A 19,966-nucleotide genomic window follows, 5' to 3' on the forward strand; every position below is an offset into this window, starting at 1 on the left:
AGAAACCAGTGCAAAAAGGATGAAAACACCCAAAACCAGAACGCCTCTCCTCCTCCAAGGGATCACAACTCATCACCAGCAAAGGAACAAAGCTGGATGGAGAATGAGTCTGATGAATTGACAGAAACAGGCTTCAGAAGGTGGATAATAACAAACTTCTCTGAGCTAAAAGAACATGTTCTAACCCAATGCAAGGAAACTAAGAACCTTGAAAAAAGATTTGAGGAAATGCTAACGAGAATAAACAGCTTAGAGAAGAATATAAATGACTTAATGGAGCTGAGAAACACAATATGAGAACTTCACGAAGCATACACAAGTTTAAATAGCTGAATTGACAAAGCAGAAGAAAGCGTATTGGAGATTGAAGATCAACTCAATGAAATAAAATGAGAAAGCAAGTTTAGAGAAAAAAGAGTGAAAAGAAATGAAAAAGCCTCCAAGAAATATGGGATTATGTGAAAAGACCTAATCTACATTTGATAGGTGTACCTAAATATGACGGGGAGAATGAATCCAAGCTGGAAAACATTCTTCAGGATATTATCCAGAAGAACTTCCCCAACCTAGCAAGGCAGGCCAATATTCAAGTCCAGGAAATACAGAGAACACCACAAAGATATTTCTCAAGAAGAGCAACCCCAAGGCACATAATCGTCAGATTCACCAGGGTTGAAATGAAGGAAAAAATGCTAAGGGAAGCCAGAGAGAAAGGTTGGGTTACCCACAAAGGGAAGCCCACCAAACTCACAGTGGATCTCTCATCAGAAACCCTACAAGCCAGAAGAGAGTGGGGGCCAATATTCAAATCCTTAGAGAAAAGAACTTAAACCTAGAATTTCATATCCAGCCAAACTAAGCTTCATAAGTGAAGGAGAAATAAAATCCTTTACAAACAAGCAATTGCTCAGAGATTTCGTCACCACCAGGCCTGCCTTACAAGAGCTCCTGAAAGAAGCACGAAATATAGAAAGGAACAACCAGTACCAGCCACTCCAAAAATGTACCAAATGGTAAAGAGCATTAACACAATGAAGAAACTGCATCAACTAATGGGCCAAACAACCAGCTAGCATCAAAATGTCAGGATTAAATTCACACATAACAATATTAACCTTAAATGTAAATGGGCTAAAAGCCCCAATCAAAAGACACAGACTGACAAATTGGATAAAAAGTCAAAACCCATCAATGTGCTGTATCCAGAAAGTCCATCTTATGTGCAAGGACACACATAGGCTCAAAATAAAGGGATGGAGGAATATTTAGCAAGCAAATAGAGAAAAAAAAATCAGAAGTTGCAATTCTGGTCTCTGATAAAATAGACTTTAAACCAACAAAGGTCAAAAGAGACAAAGAAGAACATTACATAATGTTAAAGGATCAATGCAACAAGAAGAGCTAATGATCCTAAATATATACACACCCAATATAGGAGCACCCAAATACATAAAGCAAATTCTTAACAGCCTACAAAGAGATTTAGACTCCCACACAATAATAGTGGGAGACTTTAACACTCCACTGTCAATATTAGACAGATTAACGAGACAGAAAATTAACAAGATATCCAGGACTTGAATTCAGATCTGGACCAAGCAAACCTAATAGACATATTCAGAACTCTCCACCCCAAATCCATAGAATATACATTCTTCTCAGCACCACATCACACCTACTCTAAAACTGACCACATGACTGAAAGTAAATTACTCCTCAGCAAATGCAAAAGAATGGAAATCATAACAAACAGTGTCTCAGACCACAGTGCAATCAAATTAGAACTCAGGATTAAGAAACTAACTGCACAACTTCATGGAAACTGAACAACTGGCTCTTGAACGTTGACTGGATAAACAATGAAATGAAGGCAGAAATAAAGATGTTTTTCAAAACCAACGATAATGAAGACACAACGTACCAGATTCTCTGGGATACATTTAAAGCAGTGTCTAGAGGGAAATGTATAGCAACAAATGCCCTAAAATTGACACCCTATCATCAAAATTGAAAGAGCTAAAGGAGCAAGATCAAAAAATCTCAAAAGCTAGCAGAAGACAAGAAATAACTAAGATCAGAGCAGAACTGAAGGAGATATAGACACAAAAAACCCTTCAAAAAAATCAATAAATCTAGGATCTGGTTTTTTGAAAAGATCAACAAAACAGACAGACTGCTAGCCAGATTAATAAGAAAGAAAAGAGAGAAGAATTAAATAGATGCAATAAAAAATGATAAAGGGGATATCACCACCAATTCCAGAGAAATACAAACTACCATCAGAGATTACTACAAACAACTCTATGCATATAAACCAGTAAACCTGGACGAAATGGATAAAGTCCTGGACACTTGCACCCTCCCAAGCCTAAACCAGGAAGAAGTTGAAACCCTGAATATACCAATAACAAGGGCTGATGTTGAGGCAGCAATTAATAGCCTACCACCCAAAAAAAGCCCAGGTCCAGATGGGTTCATAGCTGAGTTCTACCAGACATAGAAAGAGGACTGGTACCACTCCTTCTGAAACTATTCCAAACAATCCAAAAAGAGGGAATCCTTTCCAAATCATTTTATGAGACCAACATCATCCTGATATCAAAACCCAGCAGAGACTCAACACACAAAAAAAACTTCAGGCCAATATCCATGATGAACATAGATGCAAAAATCTTCAATAAAATATTGGCAAACAGATTGCAAGAGCACATCAAAAAGCTTATCCATCACAATCAAGTAGGCTTCATCCCAGGGATGCAAGGCTGGTTCAACATACACAAATCTATAAACATAATCCACCATATAAACAGAACCAAAGACAAAAAACACATGATTATCTCAATACATGCAGAGAAGGCCTTCGACAAAATTCAACAGCCCTTGTGCTAAAAACTCTCAATAAACTAGGTATTGATGGAACGTATCTCAAAATAATAAAAGCTATTTATGAGACACCCACAGCCAATATCATACTGAATGGGCAAAAACTAGAAGCATTCCCATTGAAATCTGGTACTAGACAAGGATGCCCTCTCTCACCACTCCTATTCAATATAGTATTGTAAGTTCTAACCAGAGCAATCATGCAAGAAAAAGAAATAAAGTGTATTCAGTTAGGAAAGGAGGAAGTCAAATTGTCTCTATTTGTAGACAACATGATTGTATGTTTAGAGGCCCCCATCGTTTCAGCCCAAAATCTCCTGAAACTGATAAGCAACTTCAGCAAAGTCTCAAGATATAAAATCAGTGTGCAGGAATCAGAAGCATTCCTATACACCAATAACAGACTTAAAGAGAGCCAAATCAAGAACCAACTGCCATTCACAACTGCTACAAAGAGAATAAAATACCTAGGAATACAACTAACAAGGAACGTAAAGGACCTCTTCAAGGAGAACTACAAACCACTGCTCAACGAAATAAGAGAGGACCCAAACAGATGGAGAAACATTCCATACTCATGGTTAGGAAGAATCAATATTGTGAAAATGGCCATACTGCCTAAAGTAATTTATAGATTCAACGCTATCTCCATCAAGCTACCTATGACCTTCTTTACAGAACTGGAAAAAACCACCTTACACTTCATATGGAACCAAAAGGGAGCCCACATAGCCAAATCAGTTCTAAGCAAAAAGAACAAAGCTGGAGGCATCACACTACCTGACTTTAAACTATACTACAAGGCTACAGTAATCATAACAGCATGGTACTGATACCAAAACAGAGATATAGCTGTTGGCTAGAAATCTAGTTAATTTTCTTGCAAGATGTGGAACTCGACGGCAAATAAACTTTGAAAATCATCTAGAATGCATAAGAAAAATAAATATTAATGAAAATAATTATATTATTATAATCCATTTCCTAAAATGAAGACAAGAATGTTGAATTAACTGAGATTAGGAGGAGCATGCCAAGAAACAAATTTACAAAAACCAAAACAAGGAAACACAAAGAACCAGCCCTACCACCAAAAATATTGAGTTGTTTGTCAAAATAAAAGAGACAAGGAGACTCGTTTTAATATTGATGGGCAATGTAAAGCGGTATGGGAAATTCTTTACTGATGAATTGTCATCGGCCAGAAAAAAGTCACATCATGAAGAATCTTGGGTATCACATGCTTGGGAAGCACTTTGGGACAGAGACATCATAAGTTATCACTGAGCGAGGGGATAAATCAGAATGACTCTGACTCCAAAATCCACAATAATTCACATTCACACAGCCAACACCTGAGCCTCTAGTCTAGCCAGGCACAACTTACTGCGAAATAAGGATTCCTCCGGGCCTAGACTAATTAAGTTTCAGTGTTTACTTCTCAACACGAAATGTCAATAACAGCTGGGATGGTAGTATGGCAACAGAGGGGACTTGCTTATTTGTAGGGTGTGAAGTGATCTCAATATTCTGTGGTTTTAATTTGTAAGTTGCCTTAAGGCTCCTGAGGAGTGTGATGTAAACCGGTAAGGCACAGCAAAAGAAAAGTTCAATTGAAAAGAGAAATGGGAACTAGATGAGTTTAATTGCATTTTAGATTCACATTCTTAAATTTTCTGGGCCTAGAGGCAGTTTCATATCCAATCAAGAGAGCTAGGGTTAAAAATTTTTCTGGAAAGTGCTCAGAGATTACAAAGGTGGCAAGTGGTTCAAGTCATTCCCTCCTCTCATGTTAGGCAACAAAAGAAGGTCCTAACTCTACTTAGGTTCAGGATGTTGGACCCTTCATAACTTTTTATTAAAATGGAAAGATGGTAAAGCAGCAAACAAGAGAATATTTTTGTGCCTTACAGTACAGTTGCTGAGGGCTGCCTTCTGCCCTGAGTTTTCAATCTGAAGGCCAAACCCTGGCTTCAATTCAAAGGGTATGAACTCTAAGAACATGAAATGTTTCTCTTGGGCAAGGATATTGCAAAACATCTGTGAAACCAGATCTGCATTCTTACTTTAGATTCAGGATCAAAATAACATGGTAGAAAGCTGTAGTATACTGAGTGGAGGTATGAAGAGTATCTTACAACAAAGAAACATAAAAATAATCATAATCATAATACACATCAATGAGGCAGTAATCTAAGTGCTTTATGGATATTAGCGCATGCAATCTTTAAAGTGACACTATAAAATATGTACCACTCCTATCCTCATTTAAAGAGTGAAAACAGAAACATGAAGTTAACTAACATGCCTAGGTCACACAGCTAGTAAAAGGCAGGACTAGGATCTGAACCCATGAGCTTATTCCTACTTTCTATTTCCAGATTTAAGAAATCCTGATTTAAAAATAAGAAAATTAGGAGATAGCAATTTTCTTCACTGGATTCTGTAAATTACAATCAGCAAGCTTAAAAATCTTCTACACTTAAAAATATTTTAATTATAAAATGTACATATATACACATTTTATGACAGGGATTAATTACAGGTAATACACACACTTTCTTAGAAATGGCCAAGAACCAAATGTATTCCTGTTAAAGCTCCAACCCTGATTCAGATCCCTATTGTTGAACTCAAAAGCAACAATGATTCCCAAAGGTAATTATTCTGAGGGAGTAAGAGATGCCTTCCCATTTTTACTGCAACCCTAGGAAACCTAAATCCTTCTCACAGGACCCTCGCAATGTCTCTGCAGGTTAGCAAGTCTCACACAGCCCAAATGGACGGGGTGACACTCCAGTTTCCTTGCAAATCCACTGAGTTCTAATTAATTAGAAGGAAATTGCTACGGTAAATCAGGAAGTGAACCCTTCCTTATTAGAAAGGTCACATCCCTTCTCGCATTGAGCTGTCCATGATGCTGACACGTCTAAACCCAGCCACTAGGCCTTGGTCTTGCTACTAGTGTTTATTCCTGTGCATCTTGGTTATGTGGCCCATGCCTTGCTCACTTGGTTGCTGCCTGGTGCCTCTTTGATGCTGTTGTGGACTCCTTTAAGCCCAGTGGCTTTTAGAACCTATGGCTCTGGTCTAGGCAGGGTGTTACAGATTAGGAAATCAAGAAACAGGGAGGTTAAGTAATTTGCCCAAGGCATGTAGCTGTAAATATGAAATCAAACCCAGCCAGGCCACTTCTCTGAACAAAGGCCAACAGGTATAAGGTAGTCCTCCAGAGAAGCAGGCTGGAGGCAGTAGGCTGCAACACTGAGTTCTAGAGAGAATAGTATAGCTGATAAGCAGAGCACACCATGAAACAAGTAATTGACCAGCTGGCCAAGTTGCTGAAAAATAAAAATCTCCTTTTGTAGCTTGTGCCTCAAAAGCATCTTTCCCCCAGTTCTCCTGCTCCTCTCTGGGAGAACTATCCAGCATTTCCATAATTATTTAGTTTTCTTCTATTCGTATTTCTAAGAATCACCAATTTAATTTAAGTAGAACAGCCAAATTTAGGTTAATCTTTTTGAGTGGTTGTTGCCAAGGGCCAGGAGAGCATGCCTGGTTTTCCACTTTGTTAATACTATAATAAATAACATAGTAAAGGCATTTGTGAATAAACTATCTTGATAACATGATAGAGACCTCAAAGTCAATCCACAGAAGCAGAGGCAGCCAAGGGATGGGTGCACGGGCAGGAAAAAAAGGGAAGAGTTCATGTTCCTAAGAAGAACACCATACTCGACACCTCTGCAGGTCAGTCTTTGCATACAGATCCTGCCTGCAAACCAAGCCATACCAGAGAAAGAGGACCCAGGGAGAGCTATTCAAGGTAAGATTTATGGCAACTGGAAATATGCCAACATTATTCAAACAGAAAAATTTCCTAAGAGAGGAAGAAATGCAAATCTATCCTTTTCCCTAAGCTCAAAGAAATAAAGCCTGTTTAAAACCTATTTTGTTAGAAGAATTACAAAACATCTATCTTCTCCTGAATCAACTTAATAGTTGTTTTTTTGAAATGCTCCCAAAGATGAAGTGTGTGTGTGTGTGTGTGTGTGTGTGTGTGTGGACAAGGATGGGTTTGGGGCCATGAACCTCATAAAAGTCTATTAAGAAATGTTCCGATTAGCACATTGTGTCGTGCAGTCGATTGAAAAGGTCAAGGTCTATAGCTGAGCTAAATATAACCTGGTAAGAGAGAGAGCAAGGAGAGCTCTGGAAAATTTCGATAGGCTTTCATACTGTTTGGAAGATAAGAAGATCGTTTGAAGGGATTTCGTTCTTTATGAAGTGTGTGGTTGAAAAAAAGAAGTATCAAGGACAACTATAACTTCTTATACAAATAACTTTAAAAAATCTAGAATAATTTCTCACATTTTAAAAATTGTAAAAATGGTGTATGTTCCTCTAGTCTATATTTTCTCTAAGAAATGCAAATCATTTTCATAGGTTTCCATAGATCTGGTAATCTTATGCTGTTTGGGGAGAACAGAGGTCAGGGTGACCTTCCTAATATGCACAAGTGACTGGGATATTCTGCTGCTGAAAACCCCAGTGACTCATCATGGCTTTTGGGAGAAAGTCCAAAACCCCTTTGTGGTGCAATCAAGGCTCTTCATTTTCTGGCCGATGATTACATTCCCAGCTCCTCTTCCACCTTTTTCCTCTCATGTGTTCTGTGGTTTTTTGGATGACTCATGATGTAATGGTTGCCTTTGGACAGAGTGTCCTTTCCCACCTTGCCTGCAGTCTCCTCTTCGCCCTCAACTGTCATTTCCTGCAATCATTCTGCACCTGACATCCCTGTCCCACTCTCTATTACTCTCCCCAGGCCAAAAATGACTGCTGTGATGGTTAACTTTATGTGTCTACCTAGTTGGGCCATGGTGCCCAGGTATTATTCTGTATGTTTCTGTGATGGTGTTTTGGGATGAGAGTAATATTTAAATTGGTGAACTCTGAGTAAAGCAATTCCCTGATGTGGGTGAGCATCATCCAATTCCTCGGAAGCCTTAGTAGAACAAAGACTGACGACCTTCTTCGAGCAAAAAGGAATTCTGCAGCAGGCCACTTTTAGGTTCAAACTATAACATAGGCTCTTTTCTAGGTCTCTGGTCTGTTGCTCATCCTGCCGACTTGGATTTTTCAGCCTCCATAATTATGTGAGCCAATTTCTTAAAATAAATCAATCTCTCTCTTTACGCACATCCTATTGACTCTGTTCCTCTAGAGAAACCTGACTAATACAGTTGCCCCTTCCCTTTGGCCTCTGCTGTACCTTTTACAGTTCTATGATATTACAGATAGCATATAATATTTATTGGTTAACATCTCTGTCCTCCTTCTATAAGCTTCAGGAGCACATGGGCCCTGTCACTCCTCAAGGTATCCCTAGTGCCCACCCAACATAGTAAGCTGAATTATAAATAATCAAGGTCCCCAGATAGATATAGGAACACAGAAACGAAGCAAAAGTTTCCTCATCCTGTAATAAGCATCTTCAGAAGGTTACTCAAAGTTGTTATAATTTTTGTTTTCTAATTTCATCTCTTTCTCCTTATTATCTGCCAATTATAAATGCAAAATCTTGATAGAAATGTCCCTAGTGGGTCCTCACTACTCCAACACATATTTGGGTCGGGGAGGTGCATAGAAAACTATATTGTATTATATACACGTGTGTGTGTGTGTGTGTGTGTGTGTTGGGTTAAGGACATGTGCCAAAAGGAACATAGCCTGAAAAAGTAATAGGCTACCGACTCCTCTAGCCCTGTTTTAATCAATTACGATTATTTGTGCCAATCAATAATATGTGCCATGTGCCTAGCTCTGAAGAATGTTAAGAACATTTCTTGCTACATTTAATATCATTTTATACAGCAGGAGACTGAAACTTCACTTGCACTCTTATCAACATTCCTCCAGTCTCTTGGACCAATTTTCTATTCATGCCTTTTCACTATGCTGAGCTTAATGACAGAAAATCACATTTAATGTTCCTTTTAGCACTCCCCTTCAACAGCGCTATAATGTAGTGGTTGAAGGCATTCTCTGAAGCTGACTACCTAGGTTTAAATCCCAACTCCATCACATGTTAGCTGTGCAACCCAGGGCAGGTTAGTTAACCTCTCTGCTCTTGAGTCTCTTTATTGGTGAAATGGGGATCCTCACAGTGCTCACTTCATAAAATTGTAAAGATTGTAGTGGGAATATATATACACACATATATATTCTCAGATTGTCGTGAGAACATATGTATATATGTATATGTGTGTATTATATGTGTATATGTATATGGAGAGAGAGAGGGAGAGAGAGAGAGAGAAGTAAGGACTAGAAAGTATGTGCTATCAGTCTCTTAGCCTCTATCCTGATCTGGAATCTTCAGCAGCCCTCCTGGTTACTATACCAAATGTGGACTTTCCCATTACTTTTAAAGTCATATTTGCTATTTACTCCTTTCTCTGCCAATGTACCAGGTTCCTTCACTACTTAATGTTCAAATTTTATAAATTCCTATCTCAATCTTTAGGGGTCCCTTTTCTCCACAAGTCCAACTATTGGATTTTTCCAAGTTGAAGTAATGTCCATTTCTCATAATATTTCCGGAATAAAATTCTGCCCAAAGAATCCCTTAAGGGCTACACAATTCAATCAAGACACATTTAAAACACATGTATGAAGCGGTGGTCCTGGTGTTTTGTGCAGGGAGGCAGACTGAAGGGTCCTTGAGGCAGGAACAATGGCAGTTGCCTCAAATGCTCCCTGGGATGGTTCATAGTTGGCTGCCAGTGCTTGTACCCTGATTGACTGGAAACCATTGTTTTGTGTCTCTCTTTAATAGAAAGACACAGAAAGGGAAGGTGGGCACCTTATTCCTGACACTCACCTGGGCTGGCTAACAAATCCAAGGGTGGCCAAACTATAGCCCTCCTTTACAGGGATTCTTAGTGGTTCATTTAAAGAAGGTATTTTTTCTCCAGCAAAAAGTTACAGGTGAAATACTCTTTTTTTAAATCCCCAATTTTAAAAAACAGTTTAGGATGTATATGGATTGCTATTTACTTGAACTCTCCATTTGCTGCTTTTCTTCTCTTACTTTCATTTTATTGAACACAGAACTATTTATGTGCTTGTGTATACACATGCAACTGGAAAACACATGTTTAAAATAAAACTAGGGAGAAAAATCAAGATAGGGAGGAAAACTGCATTCATTATCTGAAAGAAAATTTCATTCACACATTTTGCTTCACATTTAGTTTAAACATAAGACAAAAATACTTATCAGGATAAAATAACCACTTAAAAATAAATAGAGCTTTTGGCGGCTGGGCACCGCCATTTTGGCCGGTGGCCGTGAGAACACGCTGTGTGGCTGAAAAGTGAAGGCAAGAGCTGATTTGGCCTCTGCGCTCCCCTCCGCAAGGGGATCGTTTTCTCCAGAAGAGCTGGATATTCTTTCACACAGTTATGGCAGATAAATTAACAAGAATTGCTATTGTCAACCATGACAAATGTAAACCCAAGAAATGTCGACAGGAATGCAAAAAGAGTTGTCCTGTAGTTCGAATGGGAAAATTATGCATAGAAGTTACACCCCAAAGCAAAATAGCATGGATTTCTGAAACTCTTTGTATTCGTTGTGGTATCTGTATTAAGAAATGCCCCTTTGGCGCTTTATCAATTGTCAATTTACCAAGCAACTTAGAAAAAGAAACCACACATCGATATTGTGCCAATGCCTTCAAACTTCACAGGTTGCCTATTCCTCGTCCAGGTGAAGTTTTGGGATTAGTTGGAACTAATGGTATTGGAAAGTCAACCACTTTAAAAATTTTAGCAGGAAAACAAAAGCCAAACCTTGGAAAGTACGATGATCCTCCCGACTGGCAAGAGATTTTGACTTATTTCCGTGGATCTGAATTACAGAATTACTTTACCAAGATTCTAGAAGATGACCTAAAAGCCATCATCAAACCTCAATATGTAGACCAGATTCCTAAGGCTGCAAAGGGGACAGTGGGATCTATTTTGGACCGAAAAGATGAGACAAAGACACAGGCAATTATATGTCAGCAGCTTGATTTAACCCACCTAAAAGAACGAAATGTTGAAGATCTTTCAGGAGGAGAGTTGCAGAGATTTGCTTGTGCTGTCGTTTGCATACAGAAAGCTGATATTTTCATGTTTGATGAGCCTTCTAGTTACTTAGATGTCAAGCAGCGTTTAAAGGCTGCTATTACTATATGATCTCTAATAAATCCAGACAGATATATCATTGTGGTAGAACATGAACTAAGTGTTTTAGACTATCTCTCCGACTTCATCTGCTGTTTATATGGTGTACCAAGCGCCTATGGAGTTGTCACTATGCCTTTTAGTGTAAGAGAAGGCATAAACATTTTTTTGGATGGCTATGTTCCAACAGAAAACTTGAGATTCAGAGATGCATCACTTGTTTTTAAAGTGGCTGAGACAGCAAATGAAGAAGAAGTTAAAAAGATGTGTATGTATAAATATCCAGGAATGAAGAAAAAAATGGGAGAGTTTGAGCTAGCAATTGTAGCGGAGAGTTTACAGATTCTGAAATCATGGTCATGCTGGGGGAAAATGGAACGGGTAAAACGACATTTATCAGAATGCTTGCAGGAAGACTTAAACCTGATGAAGGAGGAGAAGTACTAGTTCTAAATGTCAGTTATAAGCCACAGAAAATTAGTCCCAAATCAACTGGAAGTGTTCGGCAGTTACTACATGAAAAGATAAGAGATGCTTATACTCATCCACAGTTTGTGACTGATGTAATGAAGCCTCTGCAAATTGAAAACATTATCGATCAAGAGGTGCAGACATTATCTGGTGGTGAACTACAGCGAGTAGCTTTAGCCCTTTGTTTGGGCAAACCTGCTGATGTCTATTTAATTGATGAACCATCTGCATATTTGGATTCTGAGCAAAGACTGATGGCAGCTCGAGTTGTCAAACGTTTCATACTCCATGCAAAAAAGATAGCCTTTGTTGTGGAACATGACTTCATCATGGCCACCTATCTAGCGGATCGCGTCATCGTTTTTGATGGTGTTCCATCTAAGAATACAGTTGCAAACAGTCCTCAAACCCTTTTGGCTGGCATGAATAAATTTTTGTCTCAGCTTGAAATTACATTCAGAAGAGATCCAAACAACTATAGGCCATGAATAAACAAACTTAATTCAATTAAGGATGTAGAACAAAAGAAGAGTGGAAACTACTTTTTCTTGGATGATTAGACTGAATCTGAGAATATCGATAAGCCACTAATTAAAAGGAATATTTACTAGAATTTTTGTCATATAAAACTTGAATCAGGATTTTACGCCCCACATACTCTGGAGCTTGAAATATAATTCACTTAATATAACATAAAAAGCCAGTTGCATTCTAAATTGTAATTGAAACACAGAAAACGCCACTTTTCTGTTCATGATGAGGCCCTTTTGTGCATAATACTCTAAAATGAAGACATTTCAAGCTATACAGATTACCTCCAAGTTTTCATGACGTGTGGGAAGATTTTCAGTAGGTATATCACATTCACATACCAAATGCTGACCAGTGTTGCTCCATTTTTTAAATCTTGAAAAGGGTTTCTGTACTTACCTGGTTTGCCAGATATGCCAGTGTAATGAAACTGCCTTTATTTTAAAAGCCAGTCAAAGATTCCACTGATTGACATTTCATAAATAAACATGAAGATTATGTTTATTATTTGTTTTCAGTCTTTGCACTATATTATCAGTATACCTGGTTTCTGAGGAAGTTTATCATCTACTACAAAGCACCACTGTTGGAAAAATATGTATTTTTTAATTGTTTTTAATCTTTTTTGGTGCTTGTGAACATGTTTAGCAAAAACCAATTCAGTTCCCTTCCCCCCAAAAAAAGTTACTCTGAATTTTTTAGTTTTTGCATTCCGTAAGGTTCTGTATTCAGTAATTCTCTAGGTAATGTCATTTTTTTACACATGTATTTACATAATCACTGATCAAGATTTAGGAAAAATCATTTCTAAAGAATATCCCTTACAACTACAGACTCGAAGTCTTTAAAGATGGTGCCTAAGCATCTATGTATTTTTTTTTAAAGTTCCACAGATTTTTCTGGTGGGCAACCAAGGATTATAAACCACTTCCCTAAAGGCAACATTAATGCAAAAGTCCCCAGATAGCAATACAAAGTATCCCTCAGTACCACATATATTCATTTCTGAGTTTGGATATAGAGCACATTATCTAAACCTTTTTCTAGTTCCAAAAACCCATCTAAATTTCTTGAGTTCCTGAATTTTGAACAGGATTACCTATAGCCTGGAGCCACTTTTAAGTTGTACTTCTGACTAAACTGGAATTAACTTATGAGGAAGAGGGTTTACTAAATAAATGACTGGGCAAGCAAAATTGAGGGGGAAATTAGGAAGTATTTGACAGACTTTAAGAACTACTTAAAATAATAGAAGTCTTGATTAACATGCAAATAATGGCTACAAAGTATGGTTTAATTTGGACCCCATTATGCCTTTTAAAAAATAATTTATGTGAGTAATCCATCAATACATGTAAAAAAATTCAGATATACAGAATGGAATAAAAAATGATCTCCCTTTATTACCCTCCCCCAAAAATATATATATATAGAGAGAGAGAGAGCTTTTAATCTTTAAGTATTAATTGTGCATATTGTCATATTTGCCTAGATATATGTTGGAAAAATCATGTTCTATTATGCCACTTTTTTCCAGACTTAGATTAGCTGGGCTCTAACTTGTACTTGCTGATATTTACTGTGAGAACAAATGAAAACATTTTTTTTTTCTAAAACTTTGAAACTGTAGCTGGGCATCATATTACTTTTCACTAGACACATCTGATATAAACAAAAACTGAGGTGGGCTGGTCAAAATATTCCTTCTGAAAGCTTCTCTGGGCCCCAAAACTTGGAAGGGCATGAATCTCTATTTAATTCTCCTACTTTTTCATGCCTTTTGCTATGGCAAAGGGCCATGAACGTTGGGCCCCTGTGCTATCTCGAAGTTTTCTAAATCTGAGAACAGGGGGCATAAATGTGGCCCATTGGACAGTTGGAGAATCCAGTCTACCTCTGCCATCATCAGCAACCATGACTTGTATAGGACACACATGCATAAAAACTGCTTTTATATTAAAGTTTTATATTAAAACTGCTTTTAAATTAACTGCAACATCAAAGAATCACCCTGGACTATATCACTATTGATTACTCATACTCTGTAATTCTCATGGTCCCAAGCCCAGATTCCAACCCTTGGAATATACTGCACTACTGAAAAAGAACCACACTCTATTCCTCGAGTGTTTTGAACTAACCAATGCAACTATCTATACTGACAGATGAATAAAGTAATTCCACTTAGAAGTAGGATGATTAATTAGCATAGATGATATATATTTTGAGCTACTATTTCTTGAGAGCTTGTTAACATTTGTGCCAGAAACCTTACATTTTCTCCTAAATCCCATCAACAAGAGTAAGCGGTATGTTCAGATGATTATTCTCATTTTACAGAAGAGAAAACTGGCTTAGAATAATGTCCAAGGTCACGTAACTTTCTTACAGCAGGCCATGGAGTAGGGATTTGAACCCAGGTCTCCAGTGCCAAAGGAAGAACTCTCCTAGCTCAGCTGTGCAGCCTTGGGAGGATCCCCAAATTTATTAAAAGTGGTGAGCTGTCTATATGATTTGCTACAGCTACCATGACTGTTTAATTCAATGTGCTGTATTAAGAACATTAGCAATAGCAACAATTCGTACTACAATGAATGAAATACTGTCACTCACATTATAGTGAGGGACTCCTTCCTTAAGAGAGCAGTCTTCATATCAATTATTAGTTTCATTATCTGACTTTCTTTTGAGTGTCTGTCTTTTCCCTCCACAAAGTTACATTTGTTATCAAGTGCTTTATGAACCTTCACTACACAATGTGTGGTTAATAAATAGCTGGCAAGGAATCTTGGCTACATATCAAGGGAATTTTAAAGATAAATTTGTTTAACTGATTTGAAGGTGCTGGATTAAATATTTTTCTGTGGATTCATGTATTTCCACAAGAATGTACAATTAAATACAAACTACAAATGAGGTATTAAATCAAATGCTATGGTTGTTTCCCTAGGATATTTCTTTCAAAGTCAGGATGCAAACAGCATACATCCATTAAAGATCCTCAAAATACAGTCTTGTTAGAAAGTTAGTTAAAATATTTATGTCATTACATCAACATGGTTCAATAGCTCAGAACTAGACTCTGAGACAAAAATTTAGTTTCCTGATACCAAGCCAAAATTTCCTCTTTTTTTTTTTTTTTTTTTTTTGGCAACTATCCTTTGTAAGATCTTTAGTTCACAGTAGGCTGGCTCATAGGCAGCCAACAATTATTTAAATTTTAGTGTCTGGATATATTCACAAAAGCAGAGATAGAAAGGGACAATGCCCCTCTATCCTTTGCAGAAAAGAGGTGCTTGGCTGTTGTGCCCTTTCCAGTTTGCAGTGCTGGAAAGCAGGCTTGGTGGAGGCAGGATGCTGACCCACAAAGACTGACAGAGCAGTTTTTTTTTGCTCTTCAACTTTTCAAATAGATTTGCTAAAGCAGCAAACTCCAATTATGGGAACCTTTGAAGGATGGTAAGAAGGAATTGCTGGTTCGAAGGATGAAAATGGCTAGACCAGGTTCCTGCTCTCGCCTTCAGCACAGGAGCATCTCAAGAGGTTGCACATAGCAGTTGGAGAGGATAGATTGCACAGTGCTCTACTGGAGCCAATCAGAACTAACTCACCTGGAGCAAAGCCCATAGGGATCAAAGCCCTTCTTGACACTGCCCTCTGGGGATCAGAGCCCTTCTTCACACTGCGCTGTTAAGATCAGAGCCCTTCTTCACATTGTCCTCTGGGGATCAGAGTCCTTTATACTGTACTTCAAGTAAACGGGGCAAAGATGCAGATAACCTGCCTCGTAACAAATTTGGATATTTCCTGAAGGCCAGTACTAGATGAGTGCAAGAATCCGGGAATTATTCTGGGAGATGGAAATTGGCAGGGGTGGACATTAGAGAGGAGGTCCAGGATAGCCTAGACGAGGTCCAGAATAGCCTATTCAAAGGTGAAACAACCAGGAAACCATGCTGGGCTGATGCCATATAGTGAGGTCTATGATATTTGGCCTTTCTGCCTTCAGTGACATGTAACAAAGCTAGAGAAATATGCAGACACGAAGGTAGTGATTGTGGAGAAGCATCATTTTACAGGAATAATGTAAGTGGGAATGATTTTCTTATTAGTCTGTTGGCTCTAATCAAACCAAATAAGAAATTGGACAACATTCAAAGGCAAAAATGATCTGAAAGCATGTTAGGAGGGAAAAAGACACAAAGCTTTGAATTCAAGACAAAATGTATAAGCACCCATTTTGGCATAAATCCTTATGGAAAAACTGTCAGGTTTTATCTAATGCACCTGATCCAGAAATCCTGAATTTGAGACTTAAATGACATCCTTCTTAATTAAGTCAGATACCTTCCAAAAAGGCTAAAAGATAAATTCTTTGTTTCTCTTGGGTCAGCTTTATAACAGCTCAATTTCTAGTGAGGGGCAGGAAAAGGACTTGTGATTCTGAAGAGTTCTACAATTGTACATTTCCCTTTTCCCAAAATCATTTTCTACTTATCACATAAAAATGCACCCATTTTCTTAAAAAAGAAATCATCTTTGCAGATATAAGGAGATACACTATGAAGGGCTGAGTGGAGAGGAACTGACCTATGGGATGGACTTTTTCTGTCTTGGTGAAGAGATCTTTTCACTGATGCTGAGCTATACTCACCCATTATTGCTAAATGAAAAGTCCTGGTTGTTCTGGAAAGAACTGAGAGAGAAATGACTTCAAGGCTCAGGGTTAATGGGAAAAGAAAATGTTACATTTCTAAGGGAGAGGATACCAGATGTCTCATGAAAATGCATCTAACACCATAATGTTTCAAATTTTTGTCTTCGTGAAGAAAATTATAATTGTGGGTGTTTGCCCAATCACCACTTATCAAACAAAGTGTCTCGTGCTAGTGGTTAGCTTATATCCTGAGATACCCATGAGGCCATACAAATTTTTCCCCAAAACCTATAAATATGAGTGTACTATTGAAGTTATTTTCATTTACTAAAAATGGAATCTTAAAATTCATTGCAATAATTACTGAAATGGACTGAAAGTCCAGTTATTAGTGATGTTTTATGAGCATAAGCATTTGGAATATATTACACTGATTTCCATTTACTCTGAATAGCACCTGGGTTAGAAGAAGTAAAGTCAGATACTCATTTTATGGGTTGAATGAATTACAAACTCCTAATACAAGGTTTTTAAAATTATTATTTCACTTTAAGTTCTGGGATACATGTGCAGAATATGCAGGTGTGTTACATAGGTATACATGTGCCATGGTGGTTTGCTGCACCCATCAACCCATCATCTAGGTTTTAAGCCCCACATGCATTAAGTATTTGTCCTAATGTTTTCCCTTCCCTTGGCCCCCACCCCCCAACAGGCCCCAGTATGTGATGTTCCCCTTCCTATGTCCATGTGTTCTCATTGTTCAGCTCCCACTTATGAGTGAGAACGTGTGGTATTTGTATTTGTTTCTGTGTTAGTTTGCTGAGGATAAGGGTTTCCAGCTTCATCCATGTCCCTGCAAAGGACATGAACTCATTCTTTGCTATGGCTGCATAGTATTCTATGGTGTATATGTGCCATATTTTCTTTACCCAGTTTATCACTGATGGGCATTTGGATTGGTTCCAAGTCTTTGCTATTATAAACAGTGCTTCAATAAACATATGTGTGCATGTGTCTTTATTGTAGAATGATTTATAATCCTTTGGGTATATATACTCAGTAATGGAATTGCTGGGTCAAATGAATACCAGGCATTTTTTTTTTGAGATGGAGTCTCAATCTGTTGCCCAGGCTGGAATGCAGTAGTGCAATCTCGGCTCACTGCAACTTCTGCCACCTAGGTTCAAGCAACTCTCCTCCCTCCCTCAGCCTCCCAAGTAGCTGGGATTATAGTGTGCACCACCACGTCCAGCTAATTTCTTTCTTTTTTATATATCTTTAGTAGAGACGTGGTTTCACCTTCTTGGCCAGGCTGGTCTTGAACTCCTGACCTCTTGATCCAGCTGCTTCGGCCTCCCAAAGTGCTGAGATTACAGGTGAGAGTCACCACATCCGGCCCTGAATACCAGGTATTTTTAAAGGGCCCTTGCACTGGGCAAAGTAGATGAAAAAGGAAGCAACATCAATTGTCCTTTCACTGCCCCCATGCACTGGGTGGTTCTAGCAGCTTCTCACCTGTGATGAGTGGGTCTGAGAAGTGACACCCCATGTCAGTGATGCCTTATTGAGGACCATAACTTTCCTATTCATGGTCTCTTGGCCAAGATTCCACTTTGGGGAAGGTGGAGCAATAGAATAGGATACCAGAGCATATTCCCTACAGGACTAATTTAGGAAGTCTCAAAAAGCAGTCCCAGTCTGTGTCAAGGTCTCAGGCTTTTGGATAGCAGTCTCCACACCTACTTATTTTCATCAGAAGATGGAACCACTCCTTACTGGCCCGTCCCTGAAAGATAATAAATAACAATTCACTGGATCCTTAAGACCACTGAGACAAGTGCAGGGGTCTTCACCAGTTGTATTGCTTTATTTTGCATAGGGAAACAAAGTCAAAGTTAAATAAGGAATGGAAACACTTTTAGGGTCAGGTCTTCATGGGCCACGAAACACTTTTAGGACTAGGTTCTGGAACTGGAGTCTCAGAAACCCAAGCCACGACTTGTTTTGGCAGTCACTTCTGCTTCTCTCAGTGTCTCGTGACACTCCCGGCTCTTCTGCTTGCCAGGAAGGAGAGCCCTGTGGAACAAACTCTTCTCTGCCCTTATCTTACTTGGCCTCTCAGCAGCACTGCAGGGAGATGCCCATTTCTTGCTTCAAATACCACCCCCTCCTGGCTCTCACAGCATGCTCTCACTTTAAGGTTTTCCTCCTCTCTTTCCACATCTGCTTTATCATCGCCTTCCCAGGCTCCTCCTCCTTTAATGACCTATAATTGTTAGGCTTAGTCCTGGGCTCTTTTCTCTTCCTTGCTAGACTTTGTTCCTAGGGGTTCCTATAAATTCCTAGGATTTCAAATATCATCCGGACTTTATTTAGATGACTCTAAAATTTAGAGAAAAATCATTCAAGTTTATTCATTCAACATTTACTGAGAATTTACAGTACAGAAGCATGTTTCTATATTATCATTTACAGCAACTTTAGCATCCTGCTGCTGTACACTTAATCACTTAAGAATCCTTTCCAGTAAGGATTCTTGCTCCATCCTTCCACATTGCCAATCTGTCAACAAGTCCCATATAGACTAGTTTCTGCAGCATATTTCACAGCTTTCCTTTCCTTACTCATGGTCAAAACCTTACTTGAGATCCTCATCACCTTGTACCTAGTGGGAGAAAATGGACTTTTATCTGGCTGTCCTGTGTCTGGGGAATACTAAATCCAACTCACTGTGCAGACACAGTGATGGCGGGAGTCACTTACTCAACATATTATTTGGTGCCCACTCTGTGCCTAGTGCTGAGGATGTAGACTGGAATAACACTGTCCTTGACCCCAAGTTATGTACATTTTAGTGGAAGAGACAGACAAGTAAGTGAACCACTGATGGGATGGGTGGTAAAGGCAATGATGGGATATACCTAGGTGCCATGGGAGCCATGGGAAAGACACTCGGAGAAGCTCTCCCTTTGGAACTGAAGCAGTTAGCCACAGGGGTGTGTGTGTGTGAGATGAGGAAGATGTGTATAAGTGGAAAATAAGAACAAGCATAATGAAGTAGAGGAACTGTCATGCCCCTTCTGGAATCTGGAATCTTTCTGGGTTTTAAGCAGAAAAGTCATAAAGTCAGAAATACTCTTTAGAAAGCTTTCTCTAACGTTAACTGGAAGAAGTCATGAGAAA

The 19,966-nt window shown here is 38.6% G+C and overlaps 2 protein-coding genes across 4 annotated transcripts in view; one reads left to right on the top strand and one right to left on the bottom strand.

Annotated features, from left to right (window-relative positions):
- The window catches only part of LHFPL3 (LHFPL tetraspan subfamily member 3), a 538,720-nt gene that overhangs the window by 318,188 nt on the left and 200,566 nt on the right, over positions 1–19,966 (bottom strand). The gene's annotated exons all lie outside the window — the stretch shown is intronic.
- Positions 10,223–12,379, top strand: LOC105720065 (ATP-binding cassette sub-family E member 1-like). The gene is given in 2 exon segments (XM_064364622.1): positions 10,223–11,446; positions 11,449–12,379. Coding segments are annotated over 2 exon segments (1,797 nt in total). The 5' UTR covers positions 10,223–10,353; the 3' UTR covers positions 12,153–12,379.

This window comes from Aotus nancymaae, unplaced genomic scaffold (genome assembly GCF_030222135.1).
Source record: "Aotus nancymaae isolate 86718 unplaced genomic scaffold, 86718_ANA_hifiasm-v0.15.2.pri h1tg000002l, whole genome shotgun sequence".
Lineage (NCBI taxonomy): Eukaryota > Metazoa > Chordata > Mammalia > Primates > Aotidae > Aotus > Aotus nancymaae.